At 46.7% G+C, this 25,170-nt stretch overlaps 1 protein-coding gene across 1 annotated transcript; it reads left to right on the top strand.

Moving 5' to 3' along the window:
• Positions 1-384: 384 nt before the first annotated feature.
• Positions 385-4,051, top strand: LOC116376699 (uncharacterized protein C1orf232-like). The gene is made up of 4 exons (XM_031838054.1): positions 385-763; positions 2,087-2,164; positions 2,420-2,526; positions 2,731-4,051. Exons 1-4 carry the CDS (start codon positions 683-685, stop codon positions 3,101-3,103), a joined length of 639 nt encoding a protein of 212 aa, XP_031693914.1. The 5' UTR covers positions 385-682; the 3' UTR covers positions 3,104-4,051.
• Positions 4,052-25,170: the final 21,119 nt, after the last annotated feature.

Raw genomic sequence — 25,170 nt, 5'->3', positions numbered from 1 at the left:
CCCTGTGTACTGATCTACTGAACAGGAGCATCATTGGGCTTTGGGCCTGTCTACTCATAATGTTGGTCAAATGGGACATACTCTAATCAGTATCTGAGTGTAATGGGCATCTAAACATGGCACCAGTGTGGAGCCAGCGCCCACTGGGTTAGGGTTACAGCGGCCAGTCTAGCGGTGCCAGCCGACAATGGCCCACTACCTCTGGGAAAGAGCCCTACTGAAAAATACATGAGGAAACCCACACCTGTTTCCAGGTAACCGATGCAGCCTGAATCCTGAACCGTGACGGTGTGTGTGCGTGAGTGTGGTTGCGTACATGCATGGGGTTGTGTGTGTGTGTGTGTTCACATTGGCAACTGCTTGATTCCTCTAACTGATCAGATGCTTCACAGGGATGTTACCAGCAACCCGTGTTCCTGACAAGAGACATTGACAATCTAATCGGGATACAACATGAAACAGCACAGGCCTACAACACTCTAGACAGGCCTAGAGTGAGTCAGGTCAAAGTTCCATCGAGGCTGAGTCTAAGAGCTGGAAGTGTACGAATGGGAAAAGGGCATTAGCCAAACTGAGAAGACCTGAAGAGAGGACTTGGTGGAGGGCGGTCTGCCTCACGAAGCTGTGAGGCCTTACTGAGAGTTGTTTCAACAGTTCTAGAGGTCTTTTAGGGTGAACAAGCATGAATCCCATATGGAAAGTGTACAAGAGCAAAGTGCTGAAGACCCTGAACCCGGACCAAGAGGAGTACACCGAGGAAGAGGTAGAGAATATAAAAAGCTTATCTACCCTGCAGATGTCTTGTTCTGTGAACTAAAAGGTACAACTAATCCTAAATCAGCTCTCCTACCCTGAGACGCTTGATACACATAACCTCTCATTTAGGATCGCTGTAGCTTCTCACGGCGACAGATCTGTTGGTTTGCTTATTCATTGTTGTTGAAGTTTGACTTATATCATTTTGTTCCGCTCACAAAGGCTTATTTCTGCTGGAACTTTGAGGAAACTACAGAGCAGTTCCTCTTGTGCTTTGTTATAGTTTTGGCCAAAACATGCTAATCACTGTAGCATAGTACTCTGTCTGCAGTAGCTACTGGTTTATTCATATGAACTTTCACCCAACCCTTTTACTGTAACCTATGTTAGCTAATATGATGGACAAGCTATCAGTGCTATTAGACATACTATCTGGTTCAAAAAAATCCAAGGTTCTTTCGATGATTGAGTTCTCAGGATTTTTTCTCGTCTCGACACCCCTGATGTGTCCAGGGTTGGTACAGGCTGTTGGAACAAGGATGACCCAGTTCTTCGGAACGTCGGGAAACCCGATGCCGAACTGGAGCTGCGTACACGGATTAGATGGCATTCCAGTGACAGGGGATGAGACAGACGAAGACAGAAAGCCCCCATATTCAGAGTAGGAGGGCTGATCTAGGATCAGTTTTGCCTTGTAGATCCTAATGAATAATATTATATTTCATTATTATGTCCTTGACATGGTGACATGGTGACAGGGCTTGTGTGAAGGATACTGCGTTAGAATGATGTCTGAAAACATTGCTTACTTAGAGTTCTTTGAGTTATGGGGGGAGTTATCGTTCTTACTGTATGTCTGAGAAAAGTGAAGAATATTTACCCTCTTGGAAATGAACTCTGTGGCAGCTTTTTCTATTTTTAAAGTGGATACAGAAATAAAGTAGGCTGTATATTCTCCCTCGGTTTATTGTCTTCGGCATAATGGATTAAAAGGAATCCACAGGGATTACTCCAATCTGACTTCTTCAATATAGTAAAGGATGTTGCTACAAATGAGGATTTTGTGTTCCATTTGGGCACTGTCCAGCGTTTTCAATGACAGACTTTTCCTTGACATTTTCTGTGTAATTATTTTTCTGGAAATTGCTTGTAGTGTCTATATTAACCCACTAGAGGGCAACCACTACCAATAAATCGAATGCACTGAAAAGCAGGGTCGCAGAGTACAGCATGTGTTTTTACACAGAGCTCAATACTTCACTACCAACACTGCTGTGCTGAGGCTGACAATATAAATGTGTGATGGTCATTGCTGGTTCTGTGTTCCCAGGTCAATAATGCAGAGATTGACATGAGCCCTGTCCAGGAGGATGAGGGGCCCAATGCAGTGTCTCAGCTGGCCAAGAGAGTAAGCACACACACACACACACACACACACACACACACACACACACACACACACACACACACACACACACACACACACACACACACACACACACACACACACACACACACACACACACACACACACACACACACACACGGCATGGAACTTAATGCAGACGTTACACATTAATCACATTCTGAAGGATTGGCATTGGACAGTGCTCCAGCGCACGCACACACACACACACACACACAGCTTTGACACTGTGTTCAGGTGCAGGGTGCTGGGGCTAAAGGCTGGAACAGGATGTCAGCTCTCTTCAACAAAGAGGATGAGCACCAGCTATTGGAGGAGACTGAGAGCCCGCCTGTCCCAGACCAGTCAGTGGGACTCTACTCTTCTACTCAGCTCTCTATTCCCCTGCCCCCTCCTCTTCCACCTCCTCTTCCTGAACATGGGAATGTCAGCCATGTCTAATGAATTCATGCTTAATTAAATACATAAATAAATAAAATTATATTAATTGAGTTAAACATATTATTATACACAAAATGACGGTTCCCCTCCATCCCTTGTATCCCCAGTCCACTAGCAGTGACGCCTGAGGAGCCGCAGAGACCGGCCAGACCCTCAGGATTCTGGGGTAGCTTCGCCACCAACTGGAAACAAATGGCCGCCTCAAAACAGGCTGAAGCCGCAGCAAACGAGACGGGCACGATGGAGGAGGGTCAGGAGGCTGCAGGAGAGGGAGGTGGTGAGGGAGGAGGGGGGGAGAGTTACCACGGGGAGAACACGGAGGGAGAGCAGAGTCAAGATGGAGGAGGAGGGAGCAACACCAGCTTCTCCAGATACGCCATGCTTGGAGGAGGGAGCGAGAACACGCCCTTCAAGTGGAACTTTGTCACAGGCAAGCTGGCTGAGTTGAAGACCAAGAGCATGTCTGGCCAGGAAGACTAACAAGCCAGCTGTAAGGGGGTGGGATGGGGTCTGGGGCAGGGGTTGAGTGGGGTCAGGGGATGAGCCTAGCCTGGTCCCAGATCGGTTAATGCTGTCTTGTAAACATTGCATGACAGTGACCGTGGGAGTTGGCAAAGCAGCGTGAACAGATCTGGGACCAGGCTACTCGTAACCAGTTATCATCTTCATTCTACTTGCTCAGGTGTAGATTGTACCCACCACACCAACACCAGTAGCAATTGACTTTTCAGATCTAAGGGAGTGTATAGGGAATAGGGACTAGGGGTCGATTTGGAATTGAGCACTCACCTCCCTTTCCATACCTTCTCCATAGTGTTGAACTGTACAGCATTTGAACAAGCGCTGGCACCCATACAGTAAATGGCATTTAGTTCATGTCATAAGACTCATACCTGAAAATGACACCAACAAACAGGCTGGATTAGATCAATTAACCAACAAAACCAGATTAAGAGATTACCGATTACACACAGAGATTATGGCACCAATTTGGAAAGGGATTTCATAGCTGATGCAAATTTGCTTTCACTGTAAAAAACCATTTGACAATGTACATAGGAAATATCTCATGTTTTCTTGTGAAGTTAATTAAGATGGTGGAAATAGGATGTGCAACATTGGAATGATTGGGATTACATGGCCCTTTCAGGACATAACATTTGGCTAACTGTTTTGGCTGACTGGTATGTGGAGGTCATAGTTTGAGTGTCTTGGGATGAAGGTCATGAGAGTGGTAACGTGTTCTATTGCCCCCTACAAAACACAGTTGAAGTGTGACCCTCCCGCAGTCCCTCTGTGACACTTGTCTGTAAGACAGTAACGTGTCCATATTGTTATTTTCTGTCTGTCTATTTTCAATACGCTTTTCAAAAGTTTTGTTCTGATGTGTTGCTACCTCTTGTGCTCTAATAAACACGGAGAATAATTTGCCCGTAAAGAATGACAGGTCAATGAGGCACAGCACCAAGCAAGGGCGTAGGTCTGACTTCAACATTGGGGTGGGGACATGGGACAATATCGCCTCTTGTTTAATATTGACCCTGTAAGATACACGCTTGCATGTGAGCCCAAACCACATCACAGCCAATACACACGTGAGAACATGACAGAGGATTGTAGACAAATGACAGCCAGACCGGCGGGGACAGTCATTCACTTACATGTAAACTCTTATACGTGCTAAGACCACATGAGGTCTATGGGACTAGTGTGGGCAGATCTAAGACACACCTCGAGCCTTGTTGCCGTGCGTGCATGTCTGTGTGAGCCTGGTCATGCTGTGCGTCTGTCTGTCTGTCATCATGGCCTGGTTACTATGACACGGGTCCAACCGTTGTCTCATACCGATCACCCTTAGGGTCAGTGAAGTCACAACCTTTCTTGTTGTTGGACAGAAGATAAGTGGGGATATGAGAGGAGAGCATGGGGTTCGTTTGAAGAGTTTACAAGGTTGTGCTTTAGAGGGAAGTATTCTGCAGTCGACAGCAGGGGGCGATCTTTGCCAAGTCATGGGTGAACTTCACCTTGAGTATGGTACTACTGGAACGTACTCTGGATGGTTCTCACTTGCAGTCATCTGTATACTTGTTATGCAAGTATATCTCTCAATTACTCTTTATTTAATGTCAGATAAGTTCTCTCCCTCTATCACACATATATGCACAGTCTTGTGGGACACACTATTCAGTCCCATTCAAAATCCTATTTTCCCTAACCCGAAAACCTAACCCTAACCGTAGCTCCTAACCCTAACCCCTAATATTTATAATCTATCCAAAATACATACAGGCCTGCCCATATTTCCTATCGGTGACTTCCTCCCAGATGGACAGCTTTATTGTCATTTACAGACAGAGACAGACGACAGTACCTCTCCCTTCCTCTCTCTGTCGTTTCCTTTCCCCTCTCAGCATTCTGTTACCTCCATATCCTCTCTGTCTGCTCTCAATCCCATTTCCTGTCTAACCGACACACTTCCTGTCTCAAAATTTTAGTAAATTATGTTGAAAACATTTCAATCCACTGGCAAAGGAGAAGTAACGGTAACTTCCAACTGGAGAATTGATTTTGAACCATCAGTGAGTTGGTTGAGTTGTGTCCCAAATGCTACCCTTTTTTCCTATATTGTGTATTCTTTTTGACCAGAGACCTATCCCACTGAGCACACACTGGTTGAACCAACGTTGTTTCAACGTCATTTCGTTGAACCAACGTGGAATAGTCGTTGAATTGATGGGCCCTGGTCAAAAGTAGTACACATCCTCAATCAACCCCTATTTATTTCCCCTATGGACTTACTCTATTTCTCGACAGTGAAAAGAGAATCCATTTATATTGATCCCCTTTCGTCACTGGGCTATACGACAATCCCTCTGTAGCATGTGGCAGTGTGACAGCTGACAGAGAAAGGGTGATGCCACAGCTGTCAGCCTATGTTTGAATCACAACAAGGCACCCCCATGCCTCCTTCCCCCTTCCCACCCCCCATGTCCCCTTCCCACCCCCTATATCCCCTTCCCACCCCTCATGTCCCCTTCCCACCCCCCATAGCCCCTTCCCACCCCTCATGTCCTCTTCCCACCCCCCATGTCCCCTTCCCACACCTCATGTCCCCTTCCCACCCCCCATATCCCCTTCCCACCCCCCATGTCCCCTTCCCACCCCTCATGTCCCCTTCCCACCCCCCATATCCCCTTCCCACCCCTCATGTCCCCTTCCCACCCCCCATGTCCCCTTTCCACCCCTCATGTCCCCTTCCCACCCCCCATGGCCCCTTCCCACCCCCCATGTCCCCTTCCCACCCCCCATGCCCCCTTCCCACTCCTCATGTCCCCTTCCCACTCCTCATGTCCCCTTCCCACTCCTCATGTCCCCTTCCCACCCCTCATGTCCCCTTCCCACCCCCATGTCCCCTTCCCACCCCTCATGTCCCCTTCCCACCCCCCATATCCCCTTCCCACCCCTCATGTCCCCTTCCCACCCCTCATGTCCCCTTCCCACCCCCCATATCCCCTTCCCACCCCTCATGTCCCCTTCCCACCCCCCATGTCCCCTTTCCACCCCTCATGTCCCCTTCCCACCCCCCATGGCCCCTTCCCACCCCCCATGTCCCCTTCCCACCCCCCATGCCCCCTTCCCACTCCTCATGTCCCCTTCCCACTCCTCATGTCCCCTTCCCACTCCTCATGTCCCCTTCCCACCCCTCATGTCCCCTTCCCACCCCCCATGTCCCCTTCCCACCCCTCATGTCCCCTTCCCACCCCCCATGTCCCCTTCCCACTCCTCATGTCCCCTTCCCACCCCTCATGTCCCCTTCCCACTCCTCATGTCCCCTTCCCACTCCTCATGTCCCCTTCCCACTCCTCATGTCCCCTTCCCACTCCTCATGTCCCCTTCCCACTCCTCATGTCCCCTTCCCACTCCTCATGTCCCCTTCCCACTCCTCATGTCCCCTTCCCACTCCTCATGTCCCCTTCCCACTCCTCATGGCCCCTTCCCACTCCTCATGTCCCCTTCCCACTCCTCATGTCCCCTTCCCACCCCTCATGTCCCCTTCCCTCCCCTCAAATGACTATTCCAGATTCAAACCATAGGTCTATCTGATGTTAAAACAAATGAAACCCAACCTAGTAACGTGCTTGTACTCTCTGACACTTTAAACACCGCAGGATGCAGCCATTCTGTGGGCATGGAGTTTGTAGAGCATGAGGGAATCACAAAGTGCACATTGACAGACTGCGTTCACAGTTTGAACTGAGAGTACTTTTCAGTGAGGGGAGATGAGGGCACAATGAGGTTGAGGCCAGATCTCCGGTGGGCTGAAGTTTACTGGATGTCTAGGCTTCAAATATGTGTCAGTGAGCATTGGGTCACATAAGCATGTTGAGTCCCTCAAAAGGATAAGCAAATGTGCTTGGTTGAGCTAATGTGTAACGTGCATCAAAGACAAGTCAACAGTGATTTCATACAATACACAATGTACACAGGAATAGTGGTCCCCGAATCAAATCAAATCGAATTGTATTAGTCACATGCGCTGAAAACAACAGGTGTAGGTAGACCGTACAGTGAAATGCTTACCTACGAGCCCCTAACCAACAATGCAGTTTAAAAAAAATAAGAATAGAATAAGAATAAAAATAACAAGTAATTAAAGAGCAGCAGTAAAATAACAACAGTGAGAAAACCTACAGGGGGTGTCAGTACAGAGTCAATGTTCGGGGGCACCAATTAGTCTAGGTAATTGAGGTAATATGTACATGTAGGTAGAGTTATTAAAGTGAATATGCATAGATGATAACAGCAGCAGTGGTGTAAAAGGGGGGGGGGTGCAAATAGTCTGGGAAGCCATTTCATTAGATGTTCAGGAGTCTTATGGCTTGTGGGTAGAAGCTGTTTAGAAGCCCCCTAGAATTGGCTCTCCGGCACCGATTGCAGTGCGGTAGCAGAGAGAACAGTCTATGACAATTTTCAGGGCCTTCCTCTAACACCGCCTGGTGTTAGAGGATCCCAGTGATGTACTGGGCCGTACGCATTATCTTCCATAGTGCCTTGTGGTCGGAGGCCGAGCAGTTGCCATACCAAGCAGTGACGCAACCAGTCAGGATTCTCTCGATGGTGCAGCTGTAGAACCTTTTGAGGATCTGAGGACCCATGCCAAATCTTTTCAGTCTCCTGAGGGGGAATAGGTTTTGTCGTGTATATATGTGTGGATATGTTCAAGTGGGTGGTTATTCATTTATTTATTTGAGAAATTGTAAAGAGAGAGAGAGAAAGAGAGAGAGAGAGAGAGAGAGAGAGAGCAACAGCAACAGCGACTGAGATAGACTGAGAGAAAGAGACAGAGAAAGTGACAGAAAGCGAGTGATAAAAAAAAAGAGACCAAGCAGAATCAGAAGGGTTTTGAAGGTTGTAACAAAGTGAGTCACAACAAGCCCAACCCCTAGATTAGGATGTTTATGTTGAAGTACTCAATCTTATCTTGACATTACATGACTCACAGATGCCCAGGCATACAGGTTGTCTTGTCTGACGCCCTGCCCTGTTGAGAGCTGTACATCCCCGTTTAAATATGTAACCCAAACCACAAGGCCTTTTCATAGGGGTGTATGGAGACACTTGAAAACCCTCTTTATCTCTCTTCACTCTCTTTCTCTCTCTGTCGCTCTGTCCGTCTCGCTCTTTCTCTCTGGAACATGACCCTACCAACCCTGCGTCCTGTGCCATATGGCCCATGTATGTTCTGTCCCCTTGTGTTTCCTGCTCTGTTCCCTCTGGGCCTCCCATGCCTGCAGGTGTGTCTCTACCGCTACCTCCCTCCCTACTACATTCCAAGACCTGATCTCAGAACAGCAGAGGCTGGGTCTTTTTTGTCTCTCGTTTTTTAACCGCTGAATGACTGAACAATGACGACTAAACAGTAACACTCCTGTCCACAACACTGCCCGAGTTCTTCCATAAAGTAAGAACAGCCAACAAAAGCAGGCCACAAACGCAGTGTGAGCGTGTGTTAATTGTTGCACTTAACCCCACACTATTTGACCACTCTTTCCTGGATCAGGAGAAGAAGGGAGCAGGTAGTTTTGAAGTTTAATGAGCTGAGTTTGTAAAGGATTCTTTCTCACCCAGAATGCCCAGTTGTGGTGAGGATCCCTTTGTAATTACCGTGATGTGTAAAATTACACCTTGTTAATTATAGCATTAATCAAAATGATAAAAAACCCAAATGTAATTATTAATCTAATGCTACTAACCTTAGGAGCATTTAACTAAGTACTGTTTGTAAGGCTACTGGCACATAGACCAATGCAGTAGACATACTTCATGTTTGAGATGAACAAAATGGCAGTCAGACTGTGCATAATCCCTGGTCCACAAATCCCCTTGCATCCCAAATAACTGCCCATAATGTGATGAAGATTAGTAATACTGTGCCTCACCTTGCTCAAACTGATCCACTCAAACACAATGGCAGACAAGTGAAGAGGATATTACCCATAAGCCCTTTACTGGTCCGCTATTTAAATCCATCATACAAACAGGATGAGCTCAGCAGGAGACTATTCCGTCTGTGGTCATTTATAGAACATATTTCAAAATGATTGGTTTGAATCAAATTGCTATGTGATTATAGCTGTAAGTTGACGTTGCATTTTCATCCTGTCCAGTCTGTAAGTCGTCCTGGTCAGTTTGAGTCACACCTCAAGCATAGCCAACTGGGCTGTCTGTTTTAACCTCGATAAATTCCAACTAGGCTACCCTAAGTATGAAACAGACCTTGAAAATGACCAAAGCTTTCATGTCTTCGTCTCACATGGAAAAATATTGAAATTATATTGTTCACACTTACGCCACCTTTTTGAATTTGGCTCTAATGTCTCTCCTTTTACAAGCGTAGTAAAAACAAACAATAAAGCCAGTGTTTTGCTCACACACTTCTTCCACAAGGAGCTTTCCTCCCTCCACCAGACAGACATCCCTAGAAGCCCCCACGGGTGACAGTCAGACTAGAGGTGGGCGTCTCTGTAGACCTGATGACTCACACACACAGGCAGCAGTCCCATCTGGAAACCTACCTGTGTGAACAAGGTGTGTGAAACAACACGCTGGCATGCACGCACACACACACACACACACGCACGCACGCACGCACGCACGCACACACACACACACACACACACACACACACACACACACACACACACACACACACACACACACACACACACACACACACACACACACACACACACACACAAAGCACTTAAGGAAAACAGATGTGAGGGGGACGGGGTATGTTATTGACCTGTTCACCTGGGTCTCCCCTGTGGACGTCTACCTGGCCTGCTGTTCACTCTCAGGGCCAATCAGGGGACAGCTTGGAGAGGACAAAGCACTTCAGTTCACAAGAGGTCACCTTTGAATAGCTTTGCTTTTTCTTTTTAATTGAACTTTAATGAAACATTTCCATCTCCAATGGAAAAACAGACAGAAGTGTCAGAATGCACCGGCCAATCAAATCAAATCAAATCAAATCAAATGTTATTTGTCACATACACATGGTTAGCAGATGTTAATGCGAGTGTAGCGAAATGCTTGTGCTTCTAGTTCCGACAATGCAGTAATAACGAACAAGTAATCTAACTAACAATTCCAAAAAAACTACTGTCTTATACACAGTGTAAGGGGATAAGGAATATGTACATAAGGATATATGAATGAGTGATGGTACAAAGCAGCATAGGCAAGATACAGTAGATGATATCGAGTACAGTATAACATATGAGATGAGTATGTAAACAAAGTGGCATAGTTAAAGTGGCTAGTGATACATGTATTACATAAGGATGCAGTCGATGATATAGAGTACAGTATATACATATGCATATGAGATGAATAATGTAGGGTAAGTAACATTATATAAGGTAGCATTGTTTAAAGTGGCTAGTGATATATTTACATAATTTCCCATCAATTCCCATTATTAAAGTGGCTGGAGTTGAGTCAGTGTCATTGACAGTGTGTTGGCAGCAGCCACTCAATGTTAGTGGTGGCTGTTTAACAGTCTGATGGCCTTGAGATAGAAGCTGTTTTTCAGTCTCTCGGTCCCAGCTTTGATGCACCTGTACTGACCTCGCCTTCTGGATGACAGCGGGGTGAACAGGCAGTGGCTCGGGTGGTTGATGTCCTTGATGATCTTTATGGCCTTCCTGTAGCATCGGGTGGTGTAGGTGTCCTGGAGGGCAGGTAGTTTGCCCCCGGTGATGCGTTGTGCAGACCTCACTACCCTCTGGATAGCCTTACGGTTGAGGGCGGTGCAGTTGCCATACCAGGCGGTGATACACCCCGCCAGGATGCTCTCGATTGTGCATCTGTAGAAGTTTGTGAGTGCTTTTGGTGACAAGACGAATTTCTTCAGCCTCCTGAGGTTGAAGAGGCGCTGCTGCGCCTTCTTCACGATGCTGTCTGTGTGAGTGGACCAATTCAGTTTGTCTGTGATGTGTATGCCAAGGAACTTAAAACTTGCTACCCTCTCCACTACTGTTCCATCGATGTGGATAGGGGGGTGTTCCCTCTGCTGTTTCCTGAAGTCCACAATCATCTCCTTAGTTTTGTTGACGTTGAGTGTGAGGTTATTTTCCTGACACCACACTCCGAGGGCCCTCACCTCCTCCCTGTAGGCCGTCTCGTCATTGTTGGTAATCAAGCCTACCACTGTTGTGTCGTCCGCAAACTTGATGATTGAGTTGGAGGCGTGCGTGGCCACGCAGTCGTGGGTAAACAGGGAGTACAGGAGAGGGCTCAGAACGCACCCTTGTGGGGCCCCAGTGTTGAGGATCAGAGGGGTGGAGATGTTGTTGCCTACCCTCACCACCTGGGGGCGGCCCGTCAGGAAGTCCAGTACCCAGTTGCACAGGGCGGGGTCGAGACCCAGGGTCTCGAGCTTGATGACGAGCTTGGAGGGTACTATGGTGTTGAATGCCGAGCTGTAGTCGATGAACAGCATTCTCACATAGGTATTCCTCTTGTCCAGATGGGTTAGGGCAGTGTGCAGTGTGGTTGAGATTGCATCGTCTGTGGACCTATTTGGGCGGTAAGCAAATTGGAGTGGGTCTAGGGTGTCAGGTAGGGTGGAGGTGATATGGTCCTTGACTAGTCTCTCAAAGCACTTCATGATGACGGATGTGAGTGCTACGGGGCGGTAGTCGTTTAGCTCAGTTACCTTAGCTTTCTTGGGAACAGGAACAATGGTGGCCCTCTTGAAGCATGTGGGAACAGCAGACTGGTATAGGGATTGATTGAATATGTCCGTAAACACACCGGCCAGCTGGTCTGCGCATGCTCTGAGGGCGCGGCTGGGGATGCCGTCTGGGCCTGCAGCCTTGCGAGGGTTAACACGTTTAAATGTCTTACTCACCTCGGCTGCAGTGAAGGAGAGACCGCATGTTTTCGTTGCAGGCCGTGTCAGTGGCACAGTATTGTCCTCAAAGCGGGCAAAAAAGTTATTTAGTCAGCCTGGGAGCAAGACATCCTGGTCCGTGACTGGGCTGGATTTCTTCCTGTAGTCCGTGATTGACTGTAGACCCTGCCACATGCCTCTTGTGTCTGAGCCGTTGAATTGAGATTCTACTTTGTCTCTGTACTGGCGCTTAGCTTGTTTGATAGCCTTGCGGAGGGAATAGCTGCACTGTTTGTATTCGGTCATGTTACCAGACACCTTGCCCTGATTAAAAGCAGTGGTTCGCGCTTTCAGTTTCACACGAATGCTGCCATCAATCCACGGTTTCTGGTTAGGGAATGTTTTAATCGTTGCTATGGGAACGACATCTTCAACGCACGTTCTAATGAACTCGCACACCGAATCAGCGTATTCGTCAATGTTGTTATCTGATGCAATTCGAAACATCTCCCAGTCCACGTGATGGAAGCAGTCTCGGACCAGCGTTGGATAGACCTCAGCGTGGGAGCCTCTTGTTTTAGTTTCTGTCTGTAGGCAGGGATCAACAAAATGGAGTCGTGGTCAGCTTTTCCGAAAGGGGGGCGGGGCAGGGCTTTATATGCGTCGCGGAAGTTAGAGTAACAATGATCCAAGGTCTTTCCACCCCTGGTTGTGCAATCGATATGCTGATAAAATTTAGGGAGTTTTCAGATTAGCCTTGTTAAAATCCCCAGCTACAATGAATGCAGCCTCAGGATAAATTGTTTCCAGTTTGCAGAGAGTTAAATAAAGTTCGTTCAGAGCCATCGATGTGTCTGCTTGGGGGGGGATATATACGGCTGTGATTATAATCGAAGAGAATTCTCTTGGCAGATAATGCGGTCTACATTTGATTGTGAGGAATTCTAAATCAGGTGAACAGAAGGATTTGAGTTCCTGTATGTTTCTTTCATCACACCATGTCACGTTGGCCATAAGGCATACGCCCCCACCCCTCTTCTTACCAGAAAGATGTTTGTTTCTGTCGGCGCGATGCGTGGAGAAACCCGTTGGCTGCACCACTTCGGATAGCGTCTCTCCGGTGAGCCACGTTTCCGTGAAGCAAAGAACATTACAATCTCTGATGTCCCTCTGGAATGCTACCCTTGCTCGGATTTCCTCAACCTTGTTGTCAAGAGACTGGACATTGGCAAGAAGAATGCTAGGGAGTGGTGCACGGTGTGCCCGTCTCTGGAGTCTGACCAGAAGACCGCCTCGTTTCCCTCTCTTTCGGAGTCGTTTTTTTGGGTCGCTGCATAGGATCCGCTCCGTTGTACTGTTTGTAAGGCAGAACACAGGATCCGCGTCGCAAAAAACATATTCTTGGTCGTACTGATGGTGAGTTGACGCTGATCTTATATTCAGTAGTTCTTCTCGACTGTATGTAATAAAACCTAAGATGACCTGAGGTACTAATGTAAGAAATAACACGTAAAAAAACAAAAAACTGCATAGTTTCCTAGGAACGCGAAGCGAGGCGGCCATCTCTGTCGGTGCCGGAAGTTGACTATCATTGGAAAAACAGTCATTGGAAAAACAGACAGAAGTGTCAGAATGCACAGGCCAATCATTGGAAAAACAGACAGAAGTGTCAGAATGCACAGGCCAATCATTGGAAAAACAGACAGACGTGTCAGAATGCACAGGCCAATCATTGGAAAAACAGACAGAAGTGTCAGAATGCACAGGCCAATCATTGGAAAAACAGACAGAAGTGTCAGAATGCACAGGCCAATCATTGGAAAAACAGACAGAAGTGTCAGAATGCACAGGCCAATCATTGGAAAAACAGACAGAAGTGTCAGAATGCACAGGCCAATCATTGGAAAAACAGACAGAAGTGTCAGAATGCACAGGCCAATCATTGGAAAAACAGACAGAAGTGTCAGAATGCACAGGCCAATCATTGGATTCACTCTTGGATTCACAGGTTTTCCTATTTGACAGTTTATAGTTCTAAAATATGATTGATGTTGTAGTTATTTCAGCTAAGGGGTAGATGACCTGCCAGATGGGCAAAATCAGCTCCATAACGCTCTTATCAAAGAAAATCAGCAGATAGACAAAGTAGTGTGAGCCAGAACACTCATACTCCCAATCAAAGTGTTCTGCCGAGATACGAGAGAGGGTTTACTTGACTTTCTCTTTTCGTTTTGAGTTCTGGCCTCTGTCTCACTCAGAGGAACTCTGTCACACACCCATAATCCAGAAGTGATAATGTGTTGATGATGTGTGTGTGTGTGTGTGTTAAATAATTGTGCAGTCATATGAAAAAACATAGAGTTGACAGCTATTGCTTTTCCTGTCTTCCTTTTAAACCCAGAGAGCTGATCTGAACTCTGTGGCCTGGCTGAGTGTGAAGAAGTCTCTAAGGTTTTGTCCCAGAAGAGAAAAATAAGGTGGAAAGGAGTTCAATTATTCACACACACCCTCTTCTGTTCCTTCTAAGCCATTCTCGTTACCCTGGGATTCTCACCAGAACTGTAGTGGAAGACTTTTCAGCTCTCAGTTCGTAATCTGCCAACTCAATCTCAGCCTCTGTAATCCCCCGGGTCTTTAGGGGTGGATTTGGGACACCCCCTACACCCCTCCCCTTTTCTCTATCTACCCCACTATCTCCATCAGAGGGGTAATCTTGCCATTAAGTTCCCTTCCCCCATCATCTCATACCCCTCAACCTCCCCCAAAACTCCCACAACACACACAAGCCTTTAGAAGCCCCCCAGCCTCTCCACCCTTCCGACCACCCCAACCCCCATCACCCACCTCTCTGTCTCTCTCTCTCCTCCTCCACTCTTTCACTGCAGGACATTTTATCCCACCTCCCAAACTTGGGACCGGTGCCTCAGTGCTCTGTAAACCGATTGATTTGTCTGTGGTGACTATTATTGGTCTGTAACAAGGGGATTGAGGGGTTGAGGGACTGACTGTTAAATTTCCAGGGAGTCAATACATTCTCAGTCAATTATGTACATGTTCATCTTTGCCGTCTTGAAGCCTGCTGCCTGCTTAACATGGATATATTGACTGTCCCTCGGCCATGATGTTTTTTTTGCATAAAGAGTTAGAGCAGAGAACTGCTATCCGTTAAGAAAAAGAATGTACGGATTATTGCAAACTTTATTTTATCCACAGTGAAACCACCTTTGAACTGCAACTGACATCTTTCTCCGACAATTAATAAGGACGATTCATTTTATTCAATTCAATCATGCAATTAAAACCAAAACATTGTCATGGTTGTTGGACATACAAAAGTGACCCTCATAAAGTGGTGTTATGAATTTTGTCCTTGCTTTGTATATTTGGAACATGGTGGCTCTAGAATGCAGGATGAGTTCAGAAACCCCTCACAAAATCCCTGTCCGTGTCACATTTCTGTTTCTACAGCTGTTTGGGATGTTGCTCTTTGCTCTGCACCCGTGTTGCAGCTAAACCCCCCCCCCCCTTCCCCCACTCCCTTTCAAACCCAGCCCTCTCCCCTTCCTAAACCCTGCAGGGACAAGGAACCACCACAGCTAATCGAAATATGCTCAGTCCTAGCATAAAGATACGATAGTATCAAACAAAAAAGTCATCCTCCTCAACATAGCGAGCCAAGGAGGAAAACATGTTAGTCTTCCGAATGGTAGAACCAGATGATAATATCCATACTTCAATACTTCATATCTTGTCTGAGATCAGTGCCTTAGAACAGCCTATGGATGGCGGGGGCAGATAGGCCTATATATCCATGGGCTCGTCTTCCACCCCTTCTTCTCCTCACACTCCCCCTTGCTCCTGCGGTAGCCATGACTACCCCCCGTCCGTCCCGCCTGTCATCAAGTTGTCATTCAAAGCCCTGGTCTGTGTGTCTGCTAGTCGTTCCTCCATGGGCCTGACAGGAATTCCTCCTCATGCCACCTAGCTCCTCCGTCTCTATGTCGGACTGACCTGGAACCTGGTGTGTCGCTGGGTACTGGGGGGGGGGGGTTGATGGGGAGTTGCTAGAGGTTGTCAGGAGGCAGAGCTATTGTGGTATAGTGAGGATTGGGGGGTGGGGAAGTGGGGTTTGGGCTATGACCTTGACCTGTATGGACTCTGGCCATAAAACTGAACATGTAAGATGCGACATCCAAAGAGGAGTTCTCTCTTTGTATTGTGCATTATCCCGTTTGTGGGGAGGCACAAGAGCTATTGAATCATATTTGTGGTTTATTAGTGTATGAGATGGACCCCGTGGGCGGCAGGTTGCCTAGTGGTTAAAGTGTAGGGCCAGTAACCAAAAGGTTGCAGGATTGAATTCCCGAGTTGACAAGGTAAAAATCAGTCGTTCTGCCCCTGAACAAGGCAGTTAACCCACTGTTCCCCCGGCGCCAAAGACGTGGATGTTGATTTTGGCAGCCTCCGGCACCTCTCTGATCTCTCTGATTCAAAGGGGTTAGGTTAATTGCGAGAGACACATTTCAGTTGAACACAGTCAGTATCTCCCTTTCCATCATACACTGAACATACAAAACATTAAGAACAATAAAGTCTAAGCCGCAGGGTGGGTTCTAAGCTGACATATGGAATTGTTTTAAGATGTTCACACTATGGATCATGAAGCTATTTGATATGGAATTCTACGACCCCTTTAGGTAGACAATGCAAATGTTGGGATAAAGAGCAGAACGGATACTACCGCCATTCGTGCTCGCGAGAGTCTCCCCTTTTCAGAGAGGGGAAGTGCGGATGCTGTGGATTGAGATGCCTCCATTGCAAAAAAAGAAAAAAGACATCTCTAGTTTAAACTGACGGATTTTTATGGGGATGTTTGTATTATGTTACTTAGATTAACGCACTGCTCTTTCCATGACCTAGACTGACCAGGTGAATCCAGGTGAAAGCTATGATCCATTATTGATGTCACTTGTTAAATCCACTTCAATCGGTGTAGATTAAGGGGAGGAGACAGGTTAAAGAAGGCATTGAGACATGGATTGTGTATGTGCGCCATTCAGAGGGTGAATGGGCAAGACAAAAAATGTATGTGCCTTTGAACGGGGTACGGTAGTAGGTACCAGGCGCACCGGTTTGTGTCAAGAACTGCAATGCTGCTGAATTTTTCACCCTCAACGGTTTCCTGTGTGTATCAAGCATGGTCCACCAGCCAAAGGACATTCAGCCAACTGTGGGAAGCAATGGAGTCAACATGGGCCAGCATCCTGTAAAGGCATCTTGTAGAGTTCATGCCCCGACCGACTTGAGGCTGTTCTGAGGGCAAAGGAGGGGGTGCAACTCAATATTAGGAAGGTGCTCCTAATTTTTGGGTATTCTCAGTGTATATTGTTCTAAACCAGACTTTGAGCCCAGATTGACTGAGCCAAAAGTTGGACAGAGCGACTGCTCTCAGAGTCAAAAGGCTTGGAGTAGTGCTGTGCAAATCCCTTCAGTCAACATACTAAGGTGACGTCATTCAGGTGACTTGTTTTGAGGCCTAATTGAGTCACTCAAGAACTTTACACCTGTCTGGGTGACAGGTTAATTAATAACCAATTAGACACCTGGGTTAAGCTCTGGCCCCTCGGGGCGGTCTCTGGCCCAGCCCTCCATGTCATTTGAGGACACCACATGACCACACAGAGCCCAGCCCGTCCGTACTGTGCCTGAGGGTCATTTGCAGAAAGGCATAGACAAAGCCATCTCCTGTCTGTAATTTGAAGAATTAAATGTCCTGTATTCATTTTAGAAGGAATAATTATCTTTGGGCCACTTTGCACAGTTGTTGTTTGCTCATTTTGGTTTGCCTTGATGCACGAATATCACAGGCAATACATTACTTTCGATTGAATGAACATTCATTCTCCAGTTCAAATGAGCGAATCTCCTGCAAAAGGAATGTTTGTTGTTGTTTCCACGTTAATGAAGAAATATTTCTCAGCCAAGCAAAATTGCTCAGAGCGTTGCATTATAAATAGACTTCCCTGCAAAGAATTATGCATCTCTTCTTCCTGTCCTCTCTGTGCTGGTTTCTTCTCATGAACTGGAGGTTCGGTGTATACAGTTACCTCACAGTGCATGTTCTCCCGCGGCTCATTGTATAAGCACTGTATATAAATGTAGAAATAAAAAATCATCTTTTGTGGTTACCCTGGAGAACTTGATACACATAGAGCTACCCTCTATAGGACACTGTAGAGAAGTCTTAACAGGCCATCCAGGTAATTAAAAAGTCAAAGATGATGACTTCTAATCACAGATATACAGTAATTAGAGAGGAGGCTTGACTCCGCTCTATATCAGGGTTCTACTCCTCCCTGTCTGTGCCCGCAGATGTTCAGATTGTGCATCCCTATATATCACTCATTGACACATATCTCTTGGTCATCAGTGACTTATGATGGACAATTGGAGTTTTGCCTGAGAACTGATGACTTCCTACTATGGACACCATACACTAACTCGAGCTCATTTTCAACAGTGGACGGAGTGGTGAGCAGATATCCTCTAATATTATGGTGGCCATATTTGGCTGCTATCTCAGGGGAGGTCCTGAGCAGCATGGCGCCGTGGTGGAGGGCCGTTCCGCTCCCGTGCCAACCAGGCGGGCGTTAAATAAGGAACGGCGAAACCCCAGAGCAGTGGGAGACTGTGGGCGAGGTCACACACACACACACAAACACTGGTCTGGTCTGGTCGGGTCTGTTTTGATGTTGGTCAGTCGGGGCTGGGGCACAGCAGGCAATCCCACAGGAGCCTAAGGAGAAACCCCATCGGAAGGAGTGACACCACACTCTGCTCTCCGTCTATACGCTCACTCTCTTACCCATGGGGATCATACGCAGAGCCACCTCCACTACCTGTCTCTAAGTTGAGCTTAGACATCTTATTAAAGGGATACTTCGGGATTTTGGCAATGATGCCCTTTGTCTACCTCCCCAGAGTCGGAGGAACTCGTGGATACCATTGTTATGCATCTGTGTTCAGTATAAAGGAAGTTAGAGGTCGTTTGGCGAGCCAATGCTAACTAGTTTTAGAGCAATGGCTGGAAGTCTATGGTATCTACTAGCATGCCCTTTAACACAGCTTAGATTCCGAGGCTTCCTCACGTTCGTTTGCTCCTGATACGGAGTAATTCACTTAAATTGGACAGTGGACAACAGACCTACTTCCCTGTAAAAAGCCTGGGAGTTTTGTGTTTTAAGTCACACTCTCTACCCCCTATCCTGGGCCCTAACTTGGCCTAGCTTCCTGATCCGTGGGAATATGTGTCAACTCGTCCCATGCAGATAAACAGTCGGCAATTAGAGGGAGCGAAACAGAAGACTGTAAATTACTACCAAATCCTCCCTGCCGGCCAGTCCTCAAAGTCTGGCTGCTTTCTAATCAGGACATTTCAGAGTGGTTGGCCTCCATTCTTTCTCACACACACTGCCCCAAGGTCACAGTCTTAAAGGGAAACTATGGGATTTTGGCAATGAGTCCCTTTATCTACTTCCCCAGAGTCAGAGGAACTCGTGGATACCATTTCTATGTCTCTGCGTGCCATTTGAAGGAAGTTGTTAACCAGCAGTAGTGCTAACTAGCATTAGCGCAATGACTGGAAGTCTATGGTATCTGCTAGCATGCATAACAAAACTACCTCTAACTTCCTTCATACTGGACGCAGAGGCATAAAAATGGTATCCACGACTTCATTTGCCAAAATCCCAAAGTAACCTTGTAAGCCCAGACGGATTCTCCTCTTATGAGCAGAAATATTGTTGTTGTCCCCCCCCCCTTTTTTTATAGGGCGACTTTATATTACAGTTTCTCTATCAGACCCGTTTCATCTTTGTACATTTCACAAACAAATTGAACGGCTTGGGTAACACATCAAAGCTCAAACCAAGAAAAGGAGCAAGTCACTCACTAGTTATGGCTGGCCCATATTGTGAACATATGGGGATAAGTGACAGTTTAACCCGGCTCTGAGAAAACATCAAGAACTGGAAGTGAAATAGAGTCAACGAAAACAGCGGGGATACAATAAAATGGGCAATAAGTAAGATTGTATTGTGAGGGTTTTAAGTATGAACTTTAAACTCCCTAGGAGTCGAATGTCAAAGCATGAAACGTCTAGTTGAATGTTTCTACTAACACATCTACAGCAGCTGTCTGCCTGATGTTTTCTCCACGTTAGTTCCCACATGACTAGGAATAGATCAGGACATGTGATTAGCCAACTCTCCTCACCACAGATCCTCTTTAATGGACTATTAGGTTTAAGAATGCTGCGGTATATTTTAGCAATATACTATATAGTAAAGTTGCAATGATTTTCTTTTGTTGTCTCATAAATAAAATGTATATTATGACTGACAATTTAGGAGTGATGTAAGCCAAACATAGCAAGAATTAGTACATTTACATCATATTTTGTTTTCTTTCAGAAAATTCAGTTGTTCTTGTTTCATAAGTGTTGTCATATAAGGTTCACGTCTTAACTTTCCCTTTTGAGTTCACTTCACATTCACAGAGCTGAAAAACACAACACACCCAGGCTAACCCAGGTTAGTTCCACCGTTGGTTCCAGCATTGTGTTTCCCCTCCACTTTCTCCTTGCCCTGTCATCAAAGCAGCGTGAACCTCTCAACTCCTGACCACACTGTCTCTCGCTCCTCTCTGCACCACCCCAGGCAAAACACAAGGGTTCACCGGCACAGTGTTGCTCATTACTTTCTCACCTCTCTCCTTTGGAACTCTATCCTCTGGTACTGTGTCTGGTAATGCCATTAGCGTATTGTGGTAGCTAGCCAGCGTATTACGATGTGGCTAAGGATATTACACAGTAATAAGGCATTAGCTGGTCACCACCTATGCTTTAACCTCCCATGGTCCTTGGTCTTCTCAGTCACTGTAAAAACATCACTGAAACAACATGGAATTAGATGAAATTAGTCAATATCAGGCCACTTTTATATGACATTTTTTGGATGACTTACTGTTTGTATTGTAATTTGCCACTTTGACTCCTGAGGCTTTGCAGCTGTCACTAATGACATGATCCCATTTTCACAGCTGATGCAAAGCAGCGAGTGTGAGGGGGTGTTCCTGAGTCTGAGTGGGACATTTTGACTAAGCCTACTAAAGTTCCAAAACTCCTGACCGCAACCAAGCCAACCCACCAGCATCTCAATAACCTTTGGTTTCGGTTTCGGTTCAACAAGAACTAGCCGACCCTTGACCTCACACAACCGCATACAGAAAATAAAACACATAAAACTCTGCTCTTCCTGCAAGTTTCCACCCGAGCCAGAGCCAAACCCAAACCCCTTCCATCCCCCATCGTCGTTGTCTTTGCTGACGTCAATCCATCTTGTGGAGAGGAGCTAGCTGTGTGTGCTGGTGTCTCCTGGTCAGGTTTCCCACAGGGGCGCACTATACCTCCTCTCCCTGACCCCAGGGAGCGAAGGTCACATGAGAGAGGGGAGTGAAAAGGGCTGTCTTCTGATTTATGACCTGGTGGATCCTCCTGTGCTCCAGCATACCATGTTTTTTGTTAGGGGAGGGGGAACACTGAAGCTGAACCACCACCCACCCCCACTCACACCCCGTCTACAGGTTTAGGGTATAAGGTTTCAAACCTCAATAGGGACAGGGTTGGGTATGGGGAATGGGTGGGTGGGTGGAAGAGGTAGGTGTGTTCCTTACTCTCTCTGTAGGTAAACCATGTAAGTAATTTGGGGCATTGGAATCAATCTGATCAGGTTTTGGGAACTACATTACTTAACTCCAATATATAACCCTTGGAATATACCGTAGCCTACATCACAGCATGACTCATCAATCACAGAAATCCAGATCTTTTCACTTGCTGGCTTGGCCAATGGGCTCAAGCCTCCCACTGGGTACAGACGTCAATTCAACGTTTACTCCACGTTGGCTTAGCGTCATTTCGTTGAAATGACGTGGAAAGCACGTTGATTCAACCAGTGTTTGCTCACTGGGCTCTCTCTTTCTTGTAAACAATGTTCGCTCAATACGCCGATTTGGAAGTTTATAAAATATACATATATATATTTTTTTTACAGCAGACAGATTAGAGTCATTTCTTTTCAGCAAGATCCATTTGCTTTCCAAACTGTGTTTCCCCTCAATTTTATTTGAAATATTGCGAAAAGCCTGTTTTGTCTCCATGCTGTTCACTGACAGATATGCAGTGCGTTCCAGACTGTAGGCTATGCCTTGTTATTGGGTTACTGTAACGGTTTTCTTGTGTTGAAGGAGAGGCGGACCAAAATGCAGCGTGGTTTCTATTCATGGTTCTTTAATGAAGAAAACTATACATGAACAGACTAACAAAAACAAGAAACGTGAAAACCTAAAACAGCCCTATCTGGTGCAAACACAGAGACAGGAACAATCACCCACAAAACCCAACACCAAACAGGCTACCTAAATATGGTTCCCAATCAGAGACAATGACTAACACCTGCCTCTGATTGAGAACCATATCAGGCCAGACATAGAAATAGACAAACTAGACATCCAACATAGAATGCCCACTCAGATCACACCCTGACCAAACAAAACATAGAAACATACAAAGCAAACTATGGTCAGGGTGTGACAGTTACTCACAATCCACAGCTAGGCAAAATTATTGGCATCACAAGCCATGCATGTTTGGATACTGGGTATGCAGATTCTCCATACAGGGCAGACTGAGAAAAAGGCACAACCGGGTACACGTGAGCTCTGTACAGGGAAGACAAACGGACACAAACAGAGAGGGTGGGGGTGGGGGGTGGTGAACTTGACGACGTCACAACGACTTGGGGGCAGTGGGTTCAGAACAACAACAAAAACTGTATACACATTTTTTCTTAAATATACCACCACCCGAAAGGGCACTTAGTGACTGGGAGATCAAAGCGCACGGGTAGATACGTATATGTGCACGTGCCAGCATAAATCACAGATAAATCATATGTTTGAGTTGTTTCTCCCCCCTGTTATGGAGTTGTAGTTTTCAGTCGGTCGGAGGTTTGTCTACAGGTTTGTGTCACTGGGTCCTCGGGCCTGAGCTATAACAGACTGTGTGGTCATGTGTCGACCCCTCTGTTCCCAAGCTCTCTGACTGCCAGGACACACAGACACGCACACACCCATAACCATTTGAGGCCTCCAACTAACTTCCCCCATTAGTTTGTTGTTGTCACTGCCTAAGACATCCCTTAGGAAAACGTGCCTCAGGAATGCCTATCGTCTCTGTGCCATGTGCTAGTTCTATCATAGTGATATTGTGCCCCGATGTGTGTGTTTGTGATTGCATGCTCTGGTGTAAGTGTGTGTGTGTGTGTGTGTGTGTGTGTGTGTGTGTGTGTGTGTGTGTGTGTGTGTGTGTGTGTGTGTGTGTGTGTGTGTGTGTGTGTGTGTGTGTGCACGTGTGTGTGTGTGTGCACATGCATGCGTGCATGCTCCGGTGTGTGTTCATCCCTCTCTCTCTCTCTCTCTCTCTATATCTCTCTGTGAGTCATGAATTGGGCTTCTCTCAAGCGTGGACGGTTGCAGCACGCTGGAGCTGCTGGCCTAGAAGAACTAGGCCAGATTTGACACACTTCACAACCCCTGCTAAACCTGACACACATTGCTATTCAGAGTGCAAGGAGGAATAACACAGAGCCCGAATCACTATCCAACAGTGCAAGAACGCACACTAATAACATCCCCAGCAGTAACATACAGTATGTCTTTCTGAGGGGGACTACTGTGTGATGTAAGCATGTCCGATGCAACATGTGACAATGCCTTGGCGCCCCCTCGGGGTCATGCCGTGGGGGAGATCTTTGTGGGCTACACTCAGCCTTGTCTCAAGGTAGTAAGTTGGTGGTTTGAGGATATCCCTCTAGTGGTGTGGGGGCTGTGCTTTGGCAAAGTGGGTGGGGTTATATCCTGCCTGGTTGGCCCTGTCCGGAGGTATCGTCAGACAAGGCCACAGTGTCTCCCGACCCCTCCTGTCCTCAACCTCCAGTATCTATGCTGCAATAGTTGTGTTGGGGGGCTAGGGTCAGTTTGTTATATCAGGTGTAATTCTCCTGTCTTATCCAGTGTCCTGTGTGAATTTAAGTATGCTCCCTCTAATTATCTCTCTCTCCCTCTCACTCCCCTCTCGGAGGACCTGAGCCCTAGGACCATGCCTCAGTACTACCTGGCCTGACTCCTTGCTGTCCCTAGTCCACCTGGTTGTGCTGCTACTCCAGTTTCAACTGTTCTGCCTGTTCACCGGACATGCTACCTTGTCCCAGACCTGCTGTTTTTGACTCTCTCTCTCTACAGGTCCTGCTGTCTCGAACTCTGAATGCTCGCCCATGAAAAGCCAACTGACATTTACTCCTGAAGTGCTGACCTGTTGCACCCTCTACAATCACTGTGATTATTCTTATTTGACCCTGCTGGTCATCTATGAACGTTTGAACATCTTGGCTATGCACTGTTATAATCTCAGAAGAGGACTGGCCACCCCTCATAGCCTGGTTCCTCTCTAGGTTTCTTCCTAGGTTCCTGCCTTTCTATGGAGTTGTTCCTAGCCACCGTGCTTCTACGTCTGCTGTTTGGGGTTTGAGGCTGGGTTTCTGTATAGCACTTTGTGACATCAGCTGATGTAAAAAGGGCTTAAATAATTAATTTGACTCAATTATTGATTGATACGGTGTCCATATTAGGACAGCCTCAGATAGATAGAGATGGGTGCTGGAGACTAGATGTCACATTCATAAGGTATGTCTGGAGACTGCCTGTTAGCACATTTCTGGGCGGGTTCAAGAGTTCAGTGTTTCTTATTCTCAGTGATTTCTGATCTAGCCTAGTTCCAGATCTGCTTTTGCCATCTTACCAAGTCCTATGGTCATTGGCATGACAATGACCAGAGAAGTTGGCAAGACAGCACAAACAGATCTGGGACAGGCTACCGCTGAACCAGTCCTCGAATTAAAATCAGGGCAGCTACCAGAAAGGATATGGTGGTGCTGGCTAAACACATGGTGTCGGAGGTCTGGTTTGGCTCTCTGCAAGGCCCCCTGAAGTTTAACGTTAGGAAAGACCCACATCAGCATCAAAGCCGTGG

Source organism: Oncorhynchus kisutch, linkage group LG13 (assembly GCF_002021735.2).
Source record: "Oncorhynchus kisutch isolate 150728-3 linkage group LG13, Okis_V2, whole genome shotgun sequence".
Lineage (NCBI taxonomy): Eukaryota > Metazoa > Chordata > Actinopteri > Salmoniformes > Salmonidae > Oncorhynchus > Oncorhynchus kisutch.
The sequence above is the reverse complement of the archived record's forward strand: the minus strand, read 5'-3'. Positions and strand labels throughout refer to the sequence as shown.